The 19698-nt window shown below is 33.0% G+C and overlaps 1 protein-coding gene across 4 annotated transcripts in view; it reads left to right on the top strand.

Annotated features, from left to right (window-relative positions):
• LOC128548020 (E3 ubiquitin-protein ligase PDZRN3-like) overlaps positions 1-19698 on the top strand; it is a 233718-nt gene that overhangs the window by 198442 nt on the left and 15578 nt on the right. For all 4 annotated transcript variants that reach the window (XM_053522279.1, XM_053522281.1, XM_053522282.1 and 1 more), the window contains 2 exons: positions 7806-7944; positions 15459-15557. In XM_053522279.1, coding sequence (XP_053378254.1) covers positions 7806-7944; positions 15459-15557 — 238 coding nt within the window. The remainder of the gene's footprint in view (positions 1-7805; positions 7945-15458; positions 15558-19698) is intronic.

The raw sequence follows: 19698 nt of genomic DNA, 5'->3' as shown, positions 1-19698 counted from the left end.
TAAGAGGTTTTGTTGACTGCATTTTAATTAGTCTATAATACCATTAATGCAAGAATGTTAAATGACAAGCACGATTATGATTTGGTAGAATTAATGTTCAAAGATCAGACGCATGCAATTTCTTAAACATTTAAGTTGTTTTGTATTGTCACCAAATTGAGGGGCTACGTCAAATCCATGTCAAAATGGACATATCTACAAATTCTAATTGTTCATAAAAGATGTTTAGATTTAGTCTCCTTTGTGGCAACGGCAAGACTAATTGTGATGGCGGCTGGTAGAAAAAGAAAGGAATGTCAGAATTAATGTTGTTATTACGTGATCAAACTGATCTTGCTTAATCTGAGCTGCATGGTTAGGTGGCGCTGTTGGTTTGTTATACGAAACCCGAGTTGTCTCGGTAACAAGACCCCTTACATCATTGACAAATGACGGAAAAGAGAGGCTCGTATCAATGACAAAACCTTTTTCAGTGGATTTATGGATGTCATGTTCTGATTACAACAAGATTAAGTTCCTCTTTTTTCACAAAAACCAAAGATGGAAATTTCAAAGATAGAATAGATTTTCAATTGTCTGTTTGATTTGCTGATTCAGTTTTGAACATGACTGAGTCCAGGGAGGGGTAGTTATTTAATTGTCACTCTTATCTTGCGGTTGTTCTAAAATCGCTTCTTTTATCATACATATCTATTACAGAAGGAAATTTTTCGGGTGGTCTAGGTTTGAAGTTGAATAACAAGGTGAAATTAAGCCAATAAAATGTCCAAATAATTGATCAGAAGTTTAAAATAAAATTTGAAGAAGTAATGAATTCCTTTGACCTACTGAAAGTGATTGAAGTACTTGTCTATTCCTATAATTGGACAAGGTCATTGTATCCGTCTATCTCGCTAAAATAGGTTATAAATCGGTAAAATTGTATTTGAGAGATTTTATCTTTAAAATGAAAAGGATATTCTTTTGTATGATAAAAGAAGATATAGACCTTTAAAGTTTTCCATATTAAGCTTGAAAAGTGTAGATTAACTTAATCCTGTTATGACAAAATTTTGTTAACTTGAACTCTCACACCAGTTTGTGAAAAAAAAACACTTACTTTTGACTTTTTGGAAAAAGCAGTTTTACACCAAAGTGCATTTCGACTCCAGTTTATTTTAAATCTGCATCTCAGTGAGTTGACTTTGACTGGATGGCGATTCGAATGAGTTGACTGTACTGCTATCGCATTGAGTTGACTGTACTAAATTCTTTTGCTAAACAATTATTTGCAATCAAATCTAATATTATTAGATGTATTTTTGTTCTTTGAAAAGAAACATGCTTCAGAGACTATAAAACAACAATGACATACAAGTAACAAAATTTTATTTTATACGAGTCCTAATAAAACATTCCAAGAACTTTCATAATTAACATAAATTTATCTCGTCAGCTTTGCTTAACCTCTTTAATAACTTACTTGAATATCATTTGGAGCAATAATATCTCAATCAAATTGCAGTTTCTGTAAACCACAGGATTTTCATCCATCATAAAAAAAAGGAATTTGCTCATAAGCCCAGATGAAACAGTGCTGTTTTACCTATGATGAAACTATCTGCAGCTGCCGGCAGTCGCTGTAAATCAGAGAAAACATGCTCTTCTGATAAATCCTGATGAATATAGAACAGTTGCACCTTGCATTAAAAACAGATAAAAGTTAAGGAAAAATTGGAGAGATTTTTTTATGGTAGAAATAAAGCAACATTGTTACAAGAATCTGGAATCAACTATTATTTCTTTTATGAAATCAATGTCTTGAAACTTGAACTTGAGTCCATTTTAGATTTAGGCCCGAGACTGTTGAATTTGTCAAAACTGAATGGTAAGGACACTGAGAAATCTTGTATGAATTATGAAAATTCTAGAAGACTTTTTAGTATCCTAAAGAAATCAATGGAGAAATTTCATTTTCAAATCATCGATTAAAGGGAGGTAATTCAGTTACAAAAATTATTAATTTTGTATGTCTCATTGATTGTGGTTAAATCCTTACTCTTGATAGAGGTTTGTGGATCTTCCAGTGTCTTAAGTAATGCCTAAAAGCTGATATGCACTTTTGGTCATCCTCCACATTTTAATTTGACGAGGGCAAAATCTTTAGCAAAGGTGGAAGAGGAAACGAAAATGTGTTATAAAAGTGCATTGTGAACATTTCTTTGAGCTGTTTGGAATAAATTCCTCTGCTATCAAGATTATAATATATATTTTCTGTTGGAATGAATCATTGTGGCAGTAGAGGGTCTGCTGAAGTATTCAGTGGCGGATTTTTACCTGGTTACCAGGTAGTAACCATCTGGCAAATATCAAAACATTCCTCCTAGATGCATACAGTCTCATAATAGAACCCAACCTTTATAAAAACACACAAATACTGGAACGTTCTGTTTGAATTTTTTTCCTTTTTCAAAGATAATCCTCTAGAATGTTTGCTGATTTTGGAAAGAATATTCCCTACCCCAGCATGATACATGTGAAAACTTCAGATACAATGTTGTCCTATATCAAGCAGTAACTCGCTGTACTGGTGCCTTTGTAAGGCATTGTACACAACACTTAAGATTTAAACTAGGCAGGGACAATTTTCAAAGACAGGGACATAGCAAAGACTGTGATGATAGCCAAAGGCAGGCATAGCAAAGCCAAGGACATAGGATCATAGCCAACTACAGGGACATAGCCAAAGACAAGGACATAGCAAAGACAAGGACATAGCCAAAGACAAGGACATAGCAAAGACAGGGGCATAGCCAAAGACAAGGACATAGCAAAGACAGGGACAGGGACATAGCCAAAGACAAGGACATAGCAAAGACAGGGACATAGGCAAAGACAAGGACATAGCAAAGACAGGGACATAGCCAAAGACAAGTACATAGCAAAGACAGGGACATAGCCAAAGACAAGGACATAGCAAAAACAGGGACATAGCCAAAGACAAGGACATAGCAAAGACAGGGACATAGCTATAGACTGGTAGTCAAAGGGAGAGATATAGCAAAAGCAAAGGCAGGGACGCAAAGACAGCTGGACAAAGAAATAGCACTTCCCAATCCATCGAAAACCAGATAAAGATTAATGAATCTTGGACAGATTTTTTTTTATCAATTCTGTTATGTATTATTAATGAAATTTCTTTGTCAATTTGAAGTATTAAATCAGTGGATAAAAATACAAAATAATTATCATAATAGGGTCATAATAAATTCCAAAAAAAATTAACATAATCATTATAATTGCCTCATTAAATAGAGAGATAGTTTGATCGCATGATAGCAGTCAATTCTTTTTTGCTCTGATAGCAAAATAAAAGTTTCCAAAATTATGTTTACGAGAAATATCAAAACTGTACAGTGAAAGAATTGTTTACAAAATAAGAGTTTATGAGAAATATCAAAACGTTATATTCATGGACAAAGATTATGATTAAAGAGGCTGAATGCCGATTTTCATACATCATATTATTGTTTTTTGTATGCTTTCATATTGGCAAAAATTATTATGATTTGATGCAATGTTTGCGATACTGAAGTCTTAAGAGACCATGATAAATCGTGAATGAATAACAGAATCATCAATGCAAAAACCGTTCTGCAATCCTAATGGGTATTGTTTTTTCCGATAGATCGGAGTAACAGAATGTTCTTGGGGTCTATATTTTATATGCTTGTCGCTCATAGCATGACATTTTCTTCTGGAAAGCATCACGCGTACTATTATTTTGCTTTGAATATCATTCTATATTCATCTAGCTCTGAACATAATGAATGGTTGCATTTAGAAACTGTCATAATACCTCGTTATTTATCGAATTATGAGATTATGTTAAGGCAGCAAAATTTTGGAACATCTTCTTGTACTTTAAGTGATATTGTATTAGGGGTTAATGAGCTTTGAAAGAAAACAAATGGGTGTACAGACTTTAAGTCTTTTTTTATTCACTTAATATAGTGTAACGTTTAATTAAATATAGATATCCTCGTGTGTGTGTATATATATATATATATATATATATATATATATATATATATATATATATATATATATACTATGCAGTGGCATAAAGTGCAGTCTACAAAGGAGGCTCTGATTTTTCTTTAGGCCAGCTTTAAAAACAGCACCCTTTCAACTTGTCTCATAGTTTCAATTAACTTCTAAATGCTCAAATAACTGCATTAATTAATTTGCTATGTGTAATAAAAGTAAAAAAAAGTAAATGAACTCTTTTGACTTTAAAAGCTATGTTTTAAAACCCCAAATTAAAATTCCTTCATAAAACTTCATTTTGTCTGGGAGTTCTTAAAGAAAATCCTGTTATATCTGGTTTGAACTTTATCTCACCAGCATTGATGTGATTTCTTGGTAGCTTGGCATTATAAGAAAGTGCACCTGGGAATACAAATGAAGCTGCCAGTATTTTCTTTGACATAAATTTGAATCTGCTTTGACAGAGATTGTTTCAGTCCCATTTTATAAGGTGTAAATAACTTTAAAATGACTTTTTAGAAAATTGTTAGTGGCATTATAATGTGATATATTTTCATGAAAGATTTTCAGATTCTCTTTTCACCTTTTTCCATTGCGGTCAGCAGATCCGATGCTGAAACTAAGTATCTAGACTGGAGCATCATCAGGTCTGTACTGCATTATGCATGTCTGGACACAGTAATATTTGATAAATTGTATCAGCTCCTCTGAAAAAGATTGGAATCAGTGTTTGTGTTGAAGAGGGGGACGTTTAAGATTTTAAGGTATGTAAATGGTTCTCTTTCGGGAACAGACAAGGAAACAGAGACAAAATGTAGCGGTATTTTGAGTAATTCATTTACAAGCCGTAATCTGCGATATACAACATATTCCAGACATTTTGTTGAGGTATATGAGCTAATTAGGGAAACATCGATAACTGGAATCAGATACAAGACCCAAAATTTGGCACTGAATCCAAATCGGAATTCCGGAATTCCGAAACAAGGATTATAGATGGTATTGTATCAGGTACTGAGCATGAAATTTTTCCCATTTTATAGATATTTTTGATAAAGAGGATGGCAGACCAATGAAACTTTTAATTTGTATTTCATAGAAAACAGGAAATGAAAGTCTTGCAGATTTGATTCCTTCCATTAAGAATATTAATCAAAACTTGAATGTTATGGCCTTGAGAGTTCTTTTATCATTTTACTGAATATAAAGGGAGATAATAAAAAATTTCAAATTTAATGAAAGCACCTTGTATTATTGGTGCTATATTGTAAGCAGTTCCAAAGTTCTAAACAAACTGTAGTAACATTACTATCTAAGATAAAACAGATAAGGTTTTTGATGAATATAGAATTTTTGCAAATTTGCAATTCATTTTAAAAACACGTTTTAAACAAAGGAGCTATGCATGAGCCTTAATATATATATAGCAATGATTGTTATATAAATCCTAATCTGATGTAATTGATGGGAACTAAGCAGATTCTTGTCATTTTAAATTATTTGAAAATCAATTTATTATAGTCTTAAGGACAATACATTGCTTTTGAATATCAATTGTTATTTGATGTACCTTTTTTCCTCCATTTTTAAGTACAATATTAAAACCCCTAATATTAGAACTAGAAATGGGCAGGCACACACAAACAGAGCAATTTTAAACATCTGCAGAAAAACCCATCATTGTCTTTCCTTGATCTTGTTAACACCAATCTTGTTTGAACGATTACGAAAATAAGCGTTCTCCAGCGAGATGCTGCTAGGAATAAATCAGCCCCACATGCTCCAAATTACCCAAAACCTCCTAAAATTATTGCTAATTCACACTAATTACTGTTTTGTAATGAAAATAACTACCTTAAACTCACAAATGTAACCAGAGCAATATTAGAAACAGCAGCCATGTGAATACCAGAAAATCCAGAAGCTCGTTTGCAGGAACTGTATGTAGCTCAGAGGTGTCTTGATGGAATTTCGAAGTAGTCAAAAGTCTCTTTGATAAAAATACATGTGGTAAACCTTTGTGTTGTTGAGAGTTTAGTCTTATTTTGAAGAGAAGGAGAGAGGTATTGTAGCTTGTAAAGAACAACTGAATTTAAGAGATAAGTGAAACGGGAACATCTAATTAAGGTAAAAAGTCCAACCTGTCTGGTGAAACCAGTCAAAGGAAGGGATAAAAGTGGCCTGTTAAGCAAAGTTGTTGCTTTGTTCTGAAAGTCTGAATTTTGGAAATAGTAAATGTGATTGCTTAAGACAAGTGGTTGGTTAATAGAGGTGACCACTAACACAGGGCTGACTGTTGTATTTAGATACACACTCCATGATTAAAAGACGTTAATCTGGGGGTTCCTTGCTTTGAATCTGAAGTAGAGTGGACATATGGACATAATATAAGGGTCTTCTCAGTTAGTCCTTTTACAGGAGTGCAAGTACTGGTTGCAGAGGTGAAAAAGGAGGGTTAACATTTAATTGACTATAGACAATATGGAATTTTATAAAAATCAAAACAAACATTTATCTTAAATGCACAGCAGACAATCTTCTCCTGTTTTGCCTTGTAGTATATTTTCTTCTTTTTTCATCTTTAAGCACTTTAAGCCATTGGTAAACAGTGTATCATCAATTTAGAATGTTATCCTTATCAATCTTGGTCACTTTGAAGTTGGCCAGGATCAAAGTGATCATGTATCAGGTGCTATATTCTGACCACTACACTCATTATCGTAATGAGTTTTACAGCTGACCAGACCTTCATTAATGAACTGTACTACAATATGCCCAACTTCATTACTTAAACCTTGGTCAGAGGCAGGTTCTTCAAGATCATGTTCTCTTCTAATTAATTGGCCTTGATGAAATACAATTTATCCCATTTCTGCATTAAATAGGGGAAGATTAAGCATTTGCTGGTTGGAAAACATTGTCTTGTTACAATTTGGTACAATGTTTTCAATGGATATAGCTAGCATTTTGTTACATAGTACAGTAAAACACTGCTTACTGGAACATCTTTGCATGAGCACCTGAGCTCACTGGTCAATGTGACCAGCACCTGTTTCCCTTACATTTACAATGTCAGACTGTTTGGATCCCTTGAAATCCTGAATGACTCAAGCTGTTTCACATCCACTTTAAGATCTGAGCAGTGGAGGTTTTACTGGAGGTTAAGTTACTTAAGTGAGTAGAAGGAAAATAGTATGGACCATTGCAAGCCAGTTTAGTATGACTGATCATAGAAATTTTGATAAACCAGGGAGCATTACAAATAATTTATTATATAGTCAAAGTATTGTCTGATAAACCACTGTATGACAGTCTGTCAATGCATTCATCAATGCAGATCGTGCAGACGTTAAAGATTAATTGCAATCAAACACAGATGATGAATTTCTACCTTTTTCACCCAAGCAGTCGGGGATATCGACATATGATCCAAAAATTACTGAAAATTATTAAAAAAATTCTGTCTATGTCAACATTGCCAGACAGATAAACAGAGACACGGATGTTGATGCAGCGAATGTTTTATTATTCATGCTGATATTTGCAACTGCTGCCGATGTCATTGAAGATTGATGTAACGATTTGCATAATTATTTCATTTGTTTAATCTAAACACGATACGTATAAAACCAAATGCATTTTCACTTTTACTTGACAGCTGCATTGCCGTTTTAGCCCATATTATTTCAGTGATAATGGACTTTGCATAATATTGCAAAAATGAAAATAAAAATTTAAATAATGGAAAATTTTATCATTAATTTTGTATTTTTCAGGTTGTTGGAACCGTCATCACGGCGACCACTAATGTTTTCACAGAGTACAGACAACATGGGTCTGACAGATATCGAGATGACACAGTTTGACTATGATGACCCGTATTATGATGAACGGCAATACGAGGTTGAATATGAGGTAATAATGACGGCAATTGCTGCATATTTGCAACTGTTGAGGCGAATAAGGCAGATCACTATGAAAATGAGAATAGGAAAAGTGAAATATAAAATGTTGTAAGAATGTATAAAAAGTTGTAAGAATGTAACTATAAGATACCAGTAGAAGAAACTTAAAAATCTCACGAAACCTCATAACACTTATAATAGAATAAGGTTAATGCATCATAAAATATAGCTTCTAAAAAATGTACATGCCAAAAAAAAAATCAGTGACTGTGTATCCCTATCTTGACTTTCGAATTATCTTTGCTAACATTACATTTTGAAGAAGTTCGTTTAAACTGCATTACTATGTCTTTTTAATATAAACATTGCAATATTCTTGGCAATTTTGAAGGATGTAAAGTTGTTTTTTTTCAACTGCATGTTCCTTGTTACAAAGTGCAAGATAATTACTTTAAAACTAAGTTAAATGGAATGGCTGAAAAATTCTAAACTTTTCTATTTTGGGTAAATAAATTCATTAACTTAATTGACAGAAGTCGAAATAAAATGCAGCTGCCCAAAATTAGTTACAGTTCTAAAATTGACAGGTAAAAAATTCCTGAATGTAGAATAAACTAAATGAATTTGCACCAGTTTAGACACAGTGACCGGTAGCTTGTTTTTACTGGAAATTCTAGAAATATTTTTATATTGGAGTAAGAACTTGTGGAATCTATGTGAAGGAGTGCTGGTAATCTAAAATGAGAAATGTAGATGACCGCAAAAACTTGATAGAAAATTAGTAAAAATGTCAAAACTGCCGATAAGCCAAAGTGATGAAAGTAGTAAAAATAAAAGGAAAGAGGGTTATTGGCATGGCTGATAGATACTGGAAGGAAAATGGTGAGATAGTTTGGGAGGAAATAATTGAAAATCCAGTGATAGTTAATTGAACAACATGTGATAAATGCACTCTTGATCTTGTTGACCTGTGTCAAAAATGCTGTGCTAAATTTGGATAGGAAGTTCTACAGGAATTTTAAGAAATGCTCCCCCAACCACCACATACACACTAAAAAATCTTCAAGTTCATTAATTCGTACTTCCGCATAGCTGAATTTAATGATTATTAATCAGTCTGGAAAAAAAAGTGTGGGATGGGAAGATGTGTTGCATTGCACTTACTACCAGTATGACTTTGTACCTTTGAAAGCCTATATATACAATAAAACATCTGTAAATGACACCATTGAAGAATGAATTTCTCCCTACAATGACAACTATTTTCTTTTCCATTATACTAAGTTCTGAGTAAATGAAACTCGCCAAAGCAACAATTTCCATAGGAAGACATAATTCAGACATGTCAGTGGAGGTCGATTTATATGAGCCGTGCCATGAGAAAACCAACATAGTGCGTTTGCGACCAGCATGGATCCAGATCAGCCTGCGCAATCGCGCAGTCTGGTCAGGATCCATGCTGTTCGCTTTCAAAGCCTATTGCCATTAGAGAAACTGTTAGCGAACAGCATGGATCCTGACCAGACTGCGCAGATGCGCAGGCATTTCTGGATCCATGCTGGTCGCAAACACACTATGTTGGTTTTCTCATGGCGCTGCTCGTATTTAGTAAAGTTGCACTGTAGATCCATCTGAAGATTTTAAGCAAATTTATAATGCATTGAAACAATGCACGGTCACTTGAGCTCTCGGGCTCACTCAATCAGTTCATGTGTTCCCTGACCAGTTTACTTATATTATTAAGTTAAGATTGCTTCAGACTCATTCGCTTAGATAACTCAAGCATTTTCCTTGTCCCTGTGTGACTTCGAGTGATTGGTATATAAAGAGATACACTTGGAATTTGGTTATTGCTAAAAAATCTAAAAATGAATGTAGTTTGTCCCCTGAACGATCATTATTAAGTTCCACAAAGCCCTACAAGTTGACTGCCCTAACAGAGCATTAATACAAATATAACAAACAAATAAAATAAATCTGATAGTTAAATAAAAAAAAAAAGCCAAAAAACTGACAATCAGCTGTTTGGATTGACTTATATACAGTCAAGAAAAGGGATAAAATATTGTTCCATCTGATAACCCTGTCATAACTTTAATTCGACCACCAAAGTAGGCTTGAACATTCAGAGAAAAGATTTTTCTTATCTGTCAAAGAATTACATCCATCTTTCATGCTTATCACAAATTATTACATTTTGGCAAGATTTTTTGAGCTAAAATAGATTATCTTCTAACATATTGTGCTGTAAACAATATGCTACAAGGGAGAGTAGGAAATTGCTCCCTGATCCTGTCTTCTCTCACATGAATTTTCATGGGAATTACTCAAAAAAAGTAAGAAAAACAAGAATTGATTGTAGCTATTTATTTGTGTTACCTAGCAACCCTTTAAAAGTCAAGTATTTGTTCAGAATCTTCCTTTGCACATTTAAGTTTTTATAGCTTTCAAATTTGTTAGGAATGAAATGAAATTGAGTTGTTCTTTTATAAGTGATTCTAAAACGTAAAGATTTTTGTGTAAAAAAAAAATCTCAGGAAATGCAGATCGAGGAAACAAAAAGATAAATTGAAAAATAAAACGTAATTATGAGAATGCAAAAAAAATTTGCTTTCTCACTGTTTTAAAAAAAAAGGCGACCTTGTTTAGATCAATACACACGACACGCACATGTTTCATTGAAATTGCATTTATTGCAAACAATCTAGATAGACATCTTTTACATTATTCAAATACTATCATTATTAAGACTTTTTTCTTTGATGTTGGTCGCCACTAAAAACCGGTACTAAATCACTTGCCCTTCAGGATATTGACTGACAGCATTTTATCCATATTACTCTTTCAACGTCAGTTTTAGAATTGCTAAGAGATATAGTTTTTACTGTTTTGTTTGACTTAAAATGGATCTTCAAAGTAACTAAATCATTTGAATCTTCCTATTATTTCTGGGTCGTTTTCGATAACGGCAGAATATGCCCTTTGTGTATTGGACAACAAAAAATTCAGTGGCAGTGTGACATTGCAGTCCTTGTTTTTTCTTTGTCATTAAGGTAAAATTTTAATTGCTTCATCTGGTGGCAAAAGAATGAAATCAAGATAAAAAAATTCAAAGAAAAAGATGAAAGGGCTGTGGCAGTAGAGTGACAAACTGTCGTCCGTCTGTTGTGATTTTGTCAGTTAAGGCGTTGATTATCTCGACTCCTGACGTAAGAGAACCAAATTAATTTTTTTTTTAAAATGTATACTAACAGATGAAAGGGACGGGAACAATGAATCCGGATTGAAATCATGTACGTAGATGTAACAGTCGTACATTATCTTCTCATCGTGACCAAGTTGCCAGTATTCTTAATAACATGGTGACATCTTTCAAGAAAGATCAAATCTGATTTTTTCTTTGAACGTTTAGAAAAAGTACAACATAAAAAGATCGTTCTAAAAAGAAAGCAAGATGTTACATCAGAGAAAAATTGCTGAAACGTCATTGTTTACTTGTTAATGAATTATTAAAAGTGTTCATAGGCATATAACTGTCACATGTTGAAACAATTTACATAATTTTCACATTATTTACATCTGTTTGAACTTATTCAAAGACTTATTATTAAGCTTAGGAAATGAAAGTGAAATATGCAAGATCCAGAGGCAGGGGGCATTTTGAATTTCAAATTTGTATCAAATGAAAACAATGTTTAAAACCACAGGATTATGTTGTTGGATCATTGCTGATTTTAATTATTTTTAATTTGACCTTTAAAAACAAATAAGGAAAGGAATTTTTATTACCCTGACATACAGCAATTGTCTCACATTAGCCTAAAAAATGCATCCAGACTTGCCCAGTTTTATTGGTCCAAAATACAAATTTCGATAAGTAAAATAAAAAGTTGTATTGCGGAACATTGACAGTCTAACATTGATATATATAGAAGAAACAAGACTCGATTTATTCAATTTGAGGTTAATTGAGGGCAAAATTTGTTTTCCCACAAACCACAGGTCATCAAACGTAAAACCTTTTTTTCCAACCTACGAAATATGCAAACGGTGAAATTTTGATGGTGAAATACAAATATTGATTACATTTCGAAAGCTGAAGTATTCAGTGATTTTAATTATATCTATCAAAATGGTTACTTTTATGTGGTGACAAGAAAGGGTTAAAAGTTGATTTATGATTGATGATCTTAAGGCTGTTATCGTTTTAAGGTTCAGTAACGATGATTTTGTAAAAACACATATCTTTAATTATAGCCCTAAGAAGTTAGGGTCGAAGAATAACATAAAAACGGCATAAAATATTAAACATGATAATGATATGTCTTTAACCTTTAATTAACTCGAATATGACGGACTAGCGATTAAAGTGTCACGTTCAAACATAACCACTCGTAACAATGCAAGATCTTAACACATGAGATCAAAGGAAAACAACAAGAAGGCTTTTCCACCTATTGTCCATAAAACTGGCTCCGTAACATATAGCAGAAGATACGAAAACACTTACTGTACGATACGCTTCGAGTATTAACCTTCCCTTTCATCAAAGAAATGGACATTTTACCATATCATAATAAATGACAACTGTAATTAGTAATTGTACTGAGTGAAATAAGTACACTTTTTTGCGCTTTTCTTTGAAGATCTACATCAGTCGTTTTAAGTTGTTTCTCTTTTATCTTCTAGCTACGTTTGTTGTTATTTTGCTCACTTGAAGTCACGTTATATGTCAGTTTTGGTTAATTGTTTTCTTACCACTATTACAGCATATGTTGCTGTCATGCCTTTGCTCAGAATACACAAACTCTTGCATACATTCTCATAAATGTTGCTGTCTGCTCTCTTCCTGTTGTTTGATCAAAAGGTTTTTGAGTCTTTGAGGACATTTTTTACCTTTACTTGCTGAAAATATGACAGGGGCATTAACTCATGTATATACACTAAAAAGGGAAGGAGATGCTACAGTATCACACATTAATGGGGGGTCACAGGATTGAACCTTGGTTCAGCTAAATTTCAACATAAACTATTTACTGATTCATCTTTTTATAGCAACCATAAATCCAAGAAATAAAAAAGAATACAGCAATGTTACAGACAGAAGTTCGTTTTCTATGTTCAATTTGTCACATATTTTTTTATAGAGATGAAATATGGTGCTCATCATCCATTTTCAGTTCTATGGTGTCGGTTTTCACGGTGTCGGTTTTCATCGCCACCATCACCATTAGAGGCGTTAATGAGTAGTATTAACCTATTCTAGCATTGTTTCGGTATTGTATAGCCATTCTTCTAAAAAAGATGCTTTTAACCAGGGACATTCTATGAAATGGGAAACTTGTAATGAATGTTTTATAGCTGAAAACTTGTTTTTAATTAGCAAGATTCATTATTTGATATTTTTTTCGTAATTATCTATATCGTTATGAACTGCTTTTAATTATTTGAATATTACTATGATGCATGATTTACCACACAATACAAAAATCAAATCAAGGACGCAGCAAATAGTACATTTTTGATTTGATTGCCTTGAGCGTAAAAGAGTGAGAAATCAGATTACAAAATAACACGCAGTTAGAAAAACAATACGCAGTTTCGAAATAATGCACAATAGTAGTTTTAAAGAAGAGGAATACAATTTTTCATAGCAGCACTCAAGCTAAGTAGAAAAATTTGTAGAGAATAATAGAATTCCAGTAGATCTCGAGCTATAATAATTTCAAAGTGTTATAAAAAGATTAAAACTATGTCCATTTGATATTTCAAGAAATGATTACTTTAACAAGTGAAGTACAGATAATTATGTTTTTTTGGAGATGAAATATTTGCTTAATTAGGAGGGATTGTGTTATAGCGGATTTCTCTATAGTCTGTTGGTCGCCGCCTCTGATGGAATTGGCATTGACGGGAAATTGAATTGTCTGGCCGGCGACCAGTTGATCGCTGTTCACTTCATGAAATATTGATGCTGTTATGGCAGAATGATAAATATGGAAACACACGCTCACTTGAACAAATAAAATAAAGCAAGTGGATAAAATGATTTGATTGGCTAATAGAAGGATCAGATAGATTTATAAGCAGATTTCGTCAAAAAGCAGTTGTTACCATGACATTTATATTGAGATGAATATAAAGAACTCTCCGTATTTTATTTTCGTATGAAATGATGGTCTATAAACTGTCTAGTTTGGTTATTGTAGTATATGAGCTTTTATTATGAAATTGATTTTTTATTATTTTATTGCCTGATGCTTTATCTATGGCCTTTACCTGACAGTTTGTTCCTGTAATGTAACTTGTTCAGTTAAAAGACTTGGAGAGAGCTTAAATGCTTGGACAACCAGTAAATATATAATTTCTTAATAATTGCCGATAAATAAATTAATGATTTGTTTTTTGTTTAGAACATTTATAATAAAACATAAAAACTTACTGCTATTTCAAGAGAAGGTCATTTAGACTATTATTTCCCCTCCTAAATTTATACGATAATTTGATCATTCTTGTATATCTAAAAAGGGCGGGCAACTTAATTGTCCATTGTTGATTACAGGGAGTCAACACAGAAAGAAAATGACTTTTTTTTTCAAAGAAGGAGTCGATTAAATCGTGTTATTGTTAAAGTTTATAGTCTGGAAGACTGCAGTGTAATTATCATATTTGATAAAATCCATACAGAATTCAGAACTAAACCCACAGTTATCGGCCATATCATGAATTACGACCTTTTCATGAATAAGATACCATCATATTCCTTCTTCTTTTACTTTGAAATCTAACACAAAGTTTGATATATTACCTGGCTACTATTGTTAACTGATTGATGAATTGGGCAAAAAAAGATTTTTAAGATAAATCCGATGATTTTTGTGTAAACGCGTATAATTTATGCCCATTTCAAGATAACAGCGATTTGCGAAAGTTAAATATCTTAATTACCAGCTGTATTGCGGCGTTATTATTTTACTTTATTTGTTAAGCAGCTTTAAATACCATTAATGCTTTTCTCTGTTGTTCAAATTACAATTCTATCCCTTTGAACTAAAGAATTAAGTGAAAAAAGATATCAATATTTTAATAATGAACTGTAAATTGAAGCCACTTCGGAGAGTTTGATTGCACGGCAAATGAGAAAACCTTGTTTGGACAATTTGTGAGGCAAAAATCTAAAAAAAATTTTTCATAGAATTTATAGTGGTTGTTTTACAATTTTTTTCCTGAACAGTACTTAAATTACATTTAGTTAAACATTCATATCAAACTTAAATGTGTATGTTTGTTTGACCCTAGATTTTAAGGGTATCAGGCAGCTAAAAGTAGAAAGTCATCATGACAATGGATTTTGAAAGTTGTATTGATGTTATTGTACAACTCGAAAAAAAATCAAAACAATATGAAACACAAAATATTATTCTTAATTTTATGGTACATTGAGAACATGCAAGCTACTGCTTAAGATTGGTTTGATTCTGTAAAAAAATGCCTTCTTATACCATTGTACCTGTGTTTTTGCAGGAGGTGGTTCTTCAGCGACCGTCAGATGATGAGAAGCTAGGTCTGACGTTATGTTATGGACCAACTGAAGACGGTGTCACAGATATATTTATTGGAGAGGTAAGGTCTATCAGAGTATTTCATAAGGAAGGCCAGTTGACATAATATCCCAGAATGAATATATGTTTCAAATACAGCTGAACAACACAACATGTGTAAACTATCACTAAACAACACAACATGTGTAAAAAAAAAAAAAACAATATGTGTAAAATACTGCCAGACAACACAACATGTATAAAATACTACCAAATAACATAACATCTGTAAAATACTGCCAAACAACACAACATGTGAAAAATTCTGCTGCAAAACATCTTTTTGTGAATGCTTTTGAAAAAAAGTTACTCTAGTAAGCCTGAACAGTTCAGTAACAGCTCGTTTAAGTAGATACTAACTGAACCTATAGTTTCAATTTTCAAAGCATTCATCAAAAAAAGTAACTTTATTGACTTGAAAACCAAGTCGTTTAACCTTTCCACCTACCTTATTTGGACATTCTTTATAAATGACCCCTGTAGGGGGTAGCAAAAATTACGATCCAGAAAGGAAAATCAGTAGATATGATTATCTTTTATAAAATAACTATATGGATAAATAGCTATTAACATGGGTTTTGTACAGACAATTTTTTATCAAATCAAATATAATTTGTATCAATCATTCCTGATGATTGGAGGTTAAAGCTTTGTAGGGGGTCAGTGACCCAGTCATTTCTGATTTGAAGAGGCTATATAAAAAGCGTATGTCTGATTTAAGAGTATTTTTAGGTCGTAAATCTGAAACAGTAGCCACTGCTGAAGAAGGCAGAAAGGAATTGGTTTACTTAGAGAGAAGAAAAGAATAAGTCCTTAATGATATATATACAGGGAGAGAAAAACACATTGATGAGAATTATAAAACGAGGCCCGTTCTCATTCAAATTGTTAAGGTTACTGACTTCCAATATCACTTGTCCCTCACATATGAAGGTTCAAGCCCTGCTCAGATTGTTATGTGAGGAAGCTATCCAACTCGCTTGTGGAAGGCGGGAGACTTGTCCCCACCATTAAAAGTTGCCATATGACTGGAAATGTGTTGGTGCTACTTAAAACCACTAGCAAAACAAGCAAAAATATAAAAATAGGATTCAAGCTAAGGTTTCATTCTGGGATTTCTTAAAGCTTGGAGGCAAATAAAACAGAATCTGGTGTAGATTTGGTTTGAATCTTTTTAGTTGCAGTATATTGCTTTCCATTGATACATTTTAATACAATGTACTAGTTAGTCAAATCAAGCAGTCTTTGACTTTAGTTAAGAAAAGTTGAAGCAACCCTTATAATAAATGGAAAACAAATAAGTAAAGATAATTTAAGCATGGAGTAGATTAAAGAGATAGGGACTTTGAAATGACAAGTTACTGTATTTCATAAAGTGGTTGTGCATCAAAGCAGTGAACAAAGTTGGGATAGTGGGAATTTTTTGGTACATATTCTCCATTCATTCCCATCTGTTCACAAAATGAAATGAAAAAAATTAAAAATAATACATTTTCCCTGTATTTTAAGTGATCAAAGAACAGAATTTTAGTGATATCATGCATGGGACCCCATCCGATCATGATATGATAATTTTTGTACTGAAAAGCATAAAAATCAGTTTGAGCACTAAAACATATGTTCACTATTGTTTCAGTTCTAAATGAAACCCTTTCATCTCGGAACAAATTGATTGGTTACATGGTAACAGATTTTTCGAAAATTACAAAAAAGTGCACTTATTTTGATATGGAGCATATGGACCTCCATAGATCTCGTCAAAAACTCTGCGAAACACCTGGGACATTTCAGCTTTTGATCTCTATTTAGAATTATGTGCATTTTTGATTAAACAGGATCCTGCAAATAGCCACTAATCTAATTAACAAAGAGTGGTCTTATTAATTATTAATCGGAGCTATTTTTGTCGTAAATCAATTTTTTGTTTGTAACTCATTTTCGGTATTGAGTAACATCATTCATATTTAAAACGTTTCTGAGTGGAGACATGTTCAAATGAAGAGAATTGATTTATTACTCAGTTATCGGGTCTGTTTTTTAATGGATTTTTTTTTCGAACATGTCATTTTGATAGGTATCTAGTCAACGAAGTTTGACAAAAAAAAAAAATAAGTTTGCATATTTTATGTCAGCTATAACGAGATGTCTCTTTAATCCTACGAAAAATGCTAGATGCATTATAGAAGCATAGTCTGATACATTTAATGTTCTTCGTAATCACATTACTGCATTTTTACATTATATCAAATTGATGCAATTACTCTCTGCATAATTACACAGCGATAAAAATCTCTATCTTTTTGAAGAAATTACATTTTATATTATGACTGCAACATCTCATTTTATGCAATTTGTAAAACTCTTAATTTGAAATTTGAGAAACCTGTGCTGCCGACTCAATTAAGCTAATTTCTTTTGAATACCAAGGCTGCTGAATCGAAATTAGCATTTCCCTCTATCAAATATTACTGTTCGCCACCCACTAGGAAGTTGACTTTCTGACTTTACGATACAATTTTGTTTATCTATGAGAAATTCCACTGTAGGTCATATTTTACAATTAAGGCTTTTCCTGTAATTACAAGCACTGGGCCACTGATTATCTTGGGGTATAATTTCAACCTGTTAGCAAATAAATTATTATAGAAGACAACAGACTGTGTATAGGATGAATGGTATACTGGAGTTTTCCTGGGAATGCTTCTTGTTATTTATGATGTAAAATGAATTAACCAGTGAAAATGAAGTAATTCAAGCTTATAGAGGGTTTTTTTTGATACAACTTGTATTAAAGAAGACCCCACACAACTTCTTTATTTCTTTTTGTCTGTGAATTTTAGCAGACAAAAACACATTGGGATAGAGAATGTCCCATCTTACTTTGTGACATGAGGTGTTCCTTTATAATTAACTGCCACGTGAAATTGTTAACCTATCTTAAGGGATCCCTTCCATCAGTTTTTATTTCATTTCTTAGGACCCTTTCTAACTACACTGTTATTTCTCAGAAACAAGGCCTGAGATGTGTAAGTGCCATACCTCTTTCTCTGTTCAGAGAAGTTCATTGTAAATGTTCATCTTGCAGAACATTCCAGTCCTGAGATACTGAATTTGAGCCCATCAAATTCTTACATATAACGTGTCCTTACAATCTGCCAATAAGTAGAGCTGTTTTGAAACTGTTACCCTATAATTAGAAATTAGATTCAGCCTCAACTTCAAAGATGAATAAAGAACATGTGGGAGGTTGTGGAGGAGGATCATACTGATATAGTCCTTCTCAAGTGCTCATTATTCTTTGAGACACAATATTAAAGTACAGAAAGTTCTCACACCAGTTTCAACTGAAACAATGTTATACAGTGTAGGGTGTCTTACACTGCTCAGAGAACCCAACATAAGGTGAACAAGAGATTAAGTTACCCCATGTGACATATTCCCAGGTTCTTTTCGACCAATTAAAACCCACTTGGATACTCCTTAAAAATTTCAAAATAGCTAAATTTTGTCCTTTCATAGATTCTTCAAAAACTGTTCAGGGATATCTTGAGCCTCTTCATCAGTCATGATATACGCCACAACTTCAATAAATTAGAAAGTTTGTGACGACTAAGAGTATGTTTTTGAACAAATTAATTTTGACATCATAAAAGTAGTCTAAGAAATAAGAACATTATTTGAGCCGCGCCATGGGAAAACCAACATAGTGGGTATGCGACCAGCATGGATCCAGACCAGCCTGCGCATCCGCGCAGTCTGGTCAGGATCCATGCTGTTCGCTAACGGTTTCTCTAATTGCTATAGGCTTTGAAAACGAACAGCATGGATCCTGACCAGTCTGCACGGATGCACAGGCTGGTCTGGATCCATGCTGGTCGCACACCCACTATGTTGGTTTTCTCATGGCGCGGCTCATTTGTTGTTTTCTTTGGCTTCTTTAAGTGTTATTAGGAGAAGGATTTTCCTTTTTTGTTCAAATAATGCTGTCGTCAGAGAAGCCTTCATACTTTGTTTTATTGGTGATATACAGACATCTAGAGAATTATGGGAAATTTTGTAAGTCTTCTGGGAGAGTCTGATGGCTTCCTAGACTGGTACTCTGTCATAAATATGTCACTTCAGTCTGTGGGTATAAAAAGTGTAAACCAGTCATACATTTTTTT

This window comes from Mercenaria mercenaria, chromosome 13 (genome assembly GCF_021730395.1).
Source record: "Mercenaria mercenaria strain notata chromosome 13, MADL_Memer_1, whole genome shotgun sequence".
NCBI classification, from domain to species: Eukaryota; Metazoa; Mollusca; class Bivalvia; order Venerida; family Veneridae; genus Mercenaria; species Mercenaria mercenaria.
This window is presented reverse-complemented; position numbering and strand designations above follow the sequence as displayed.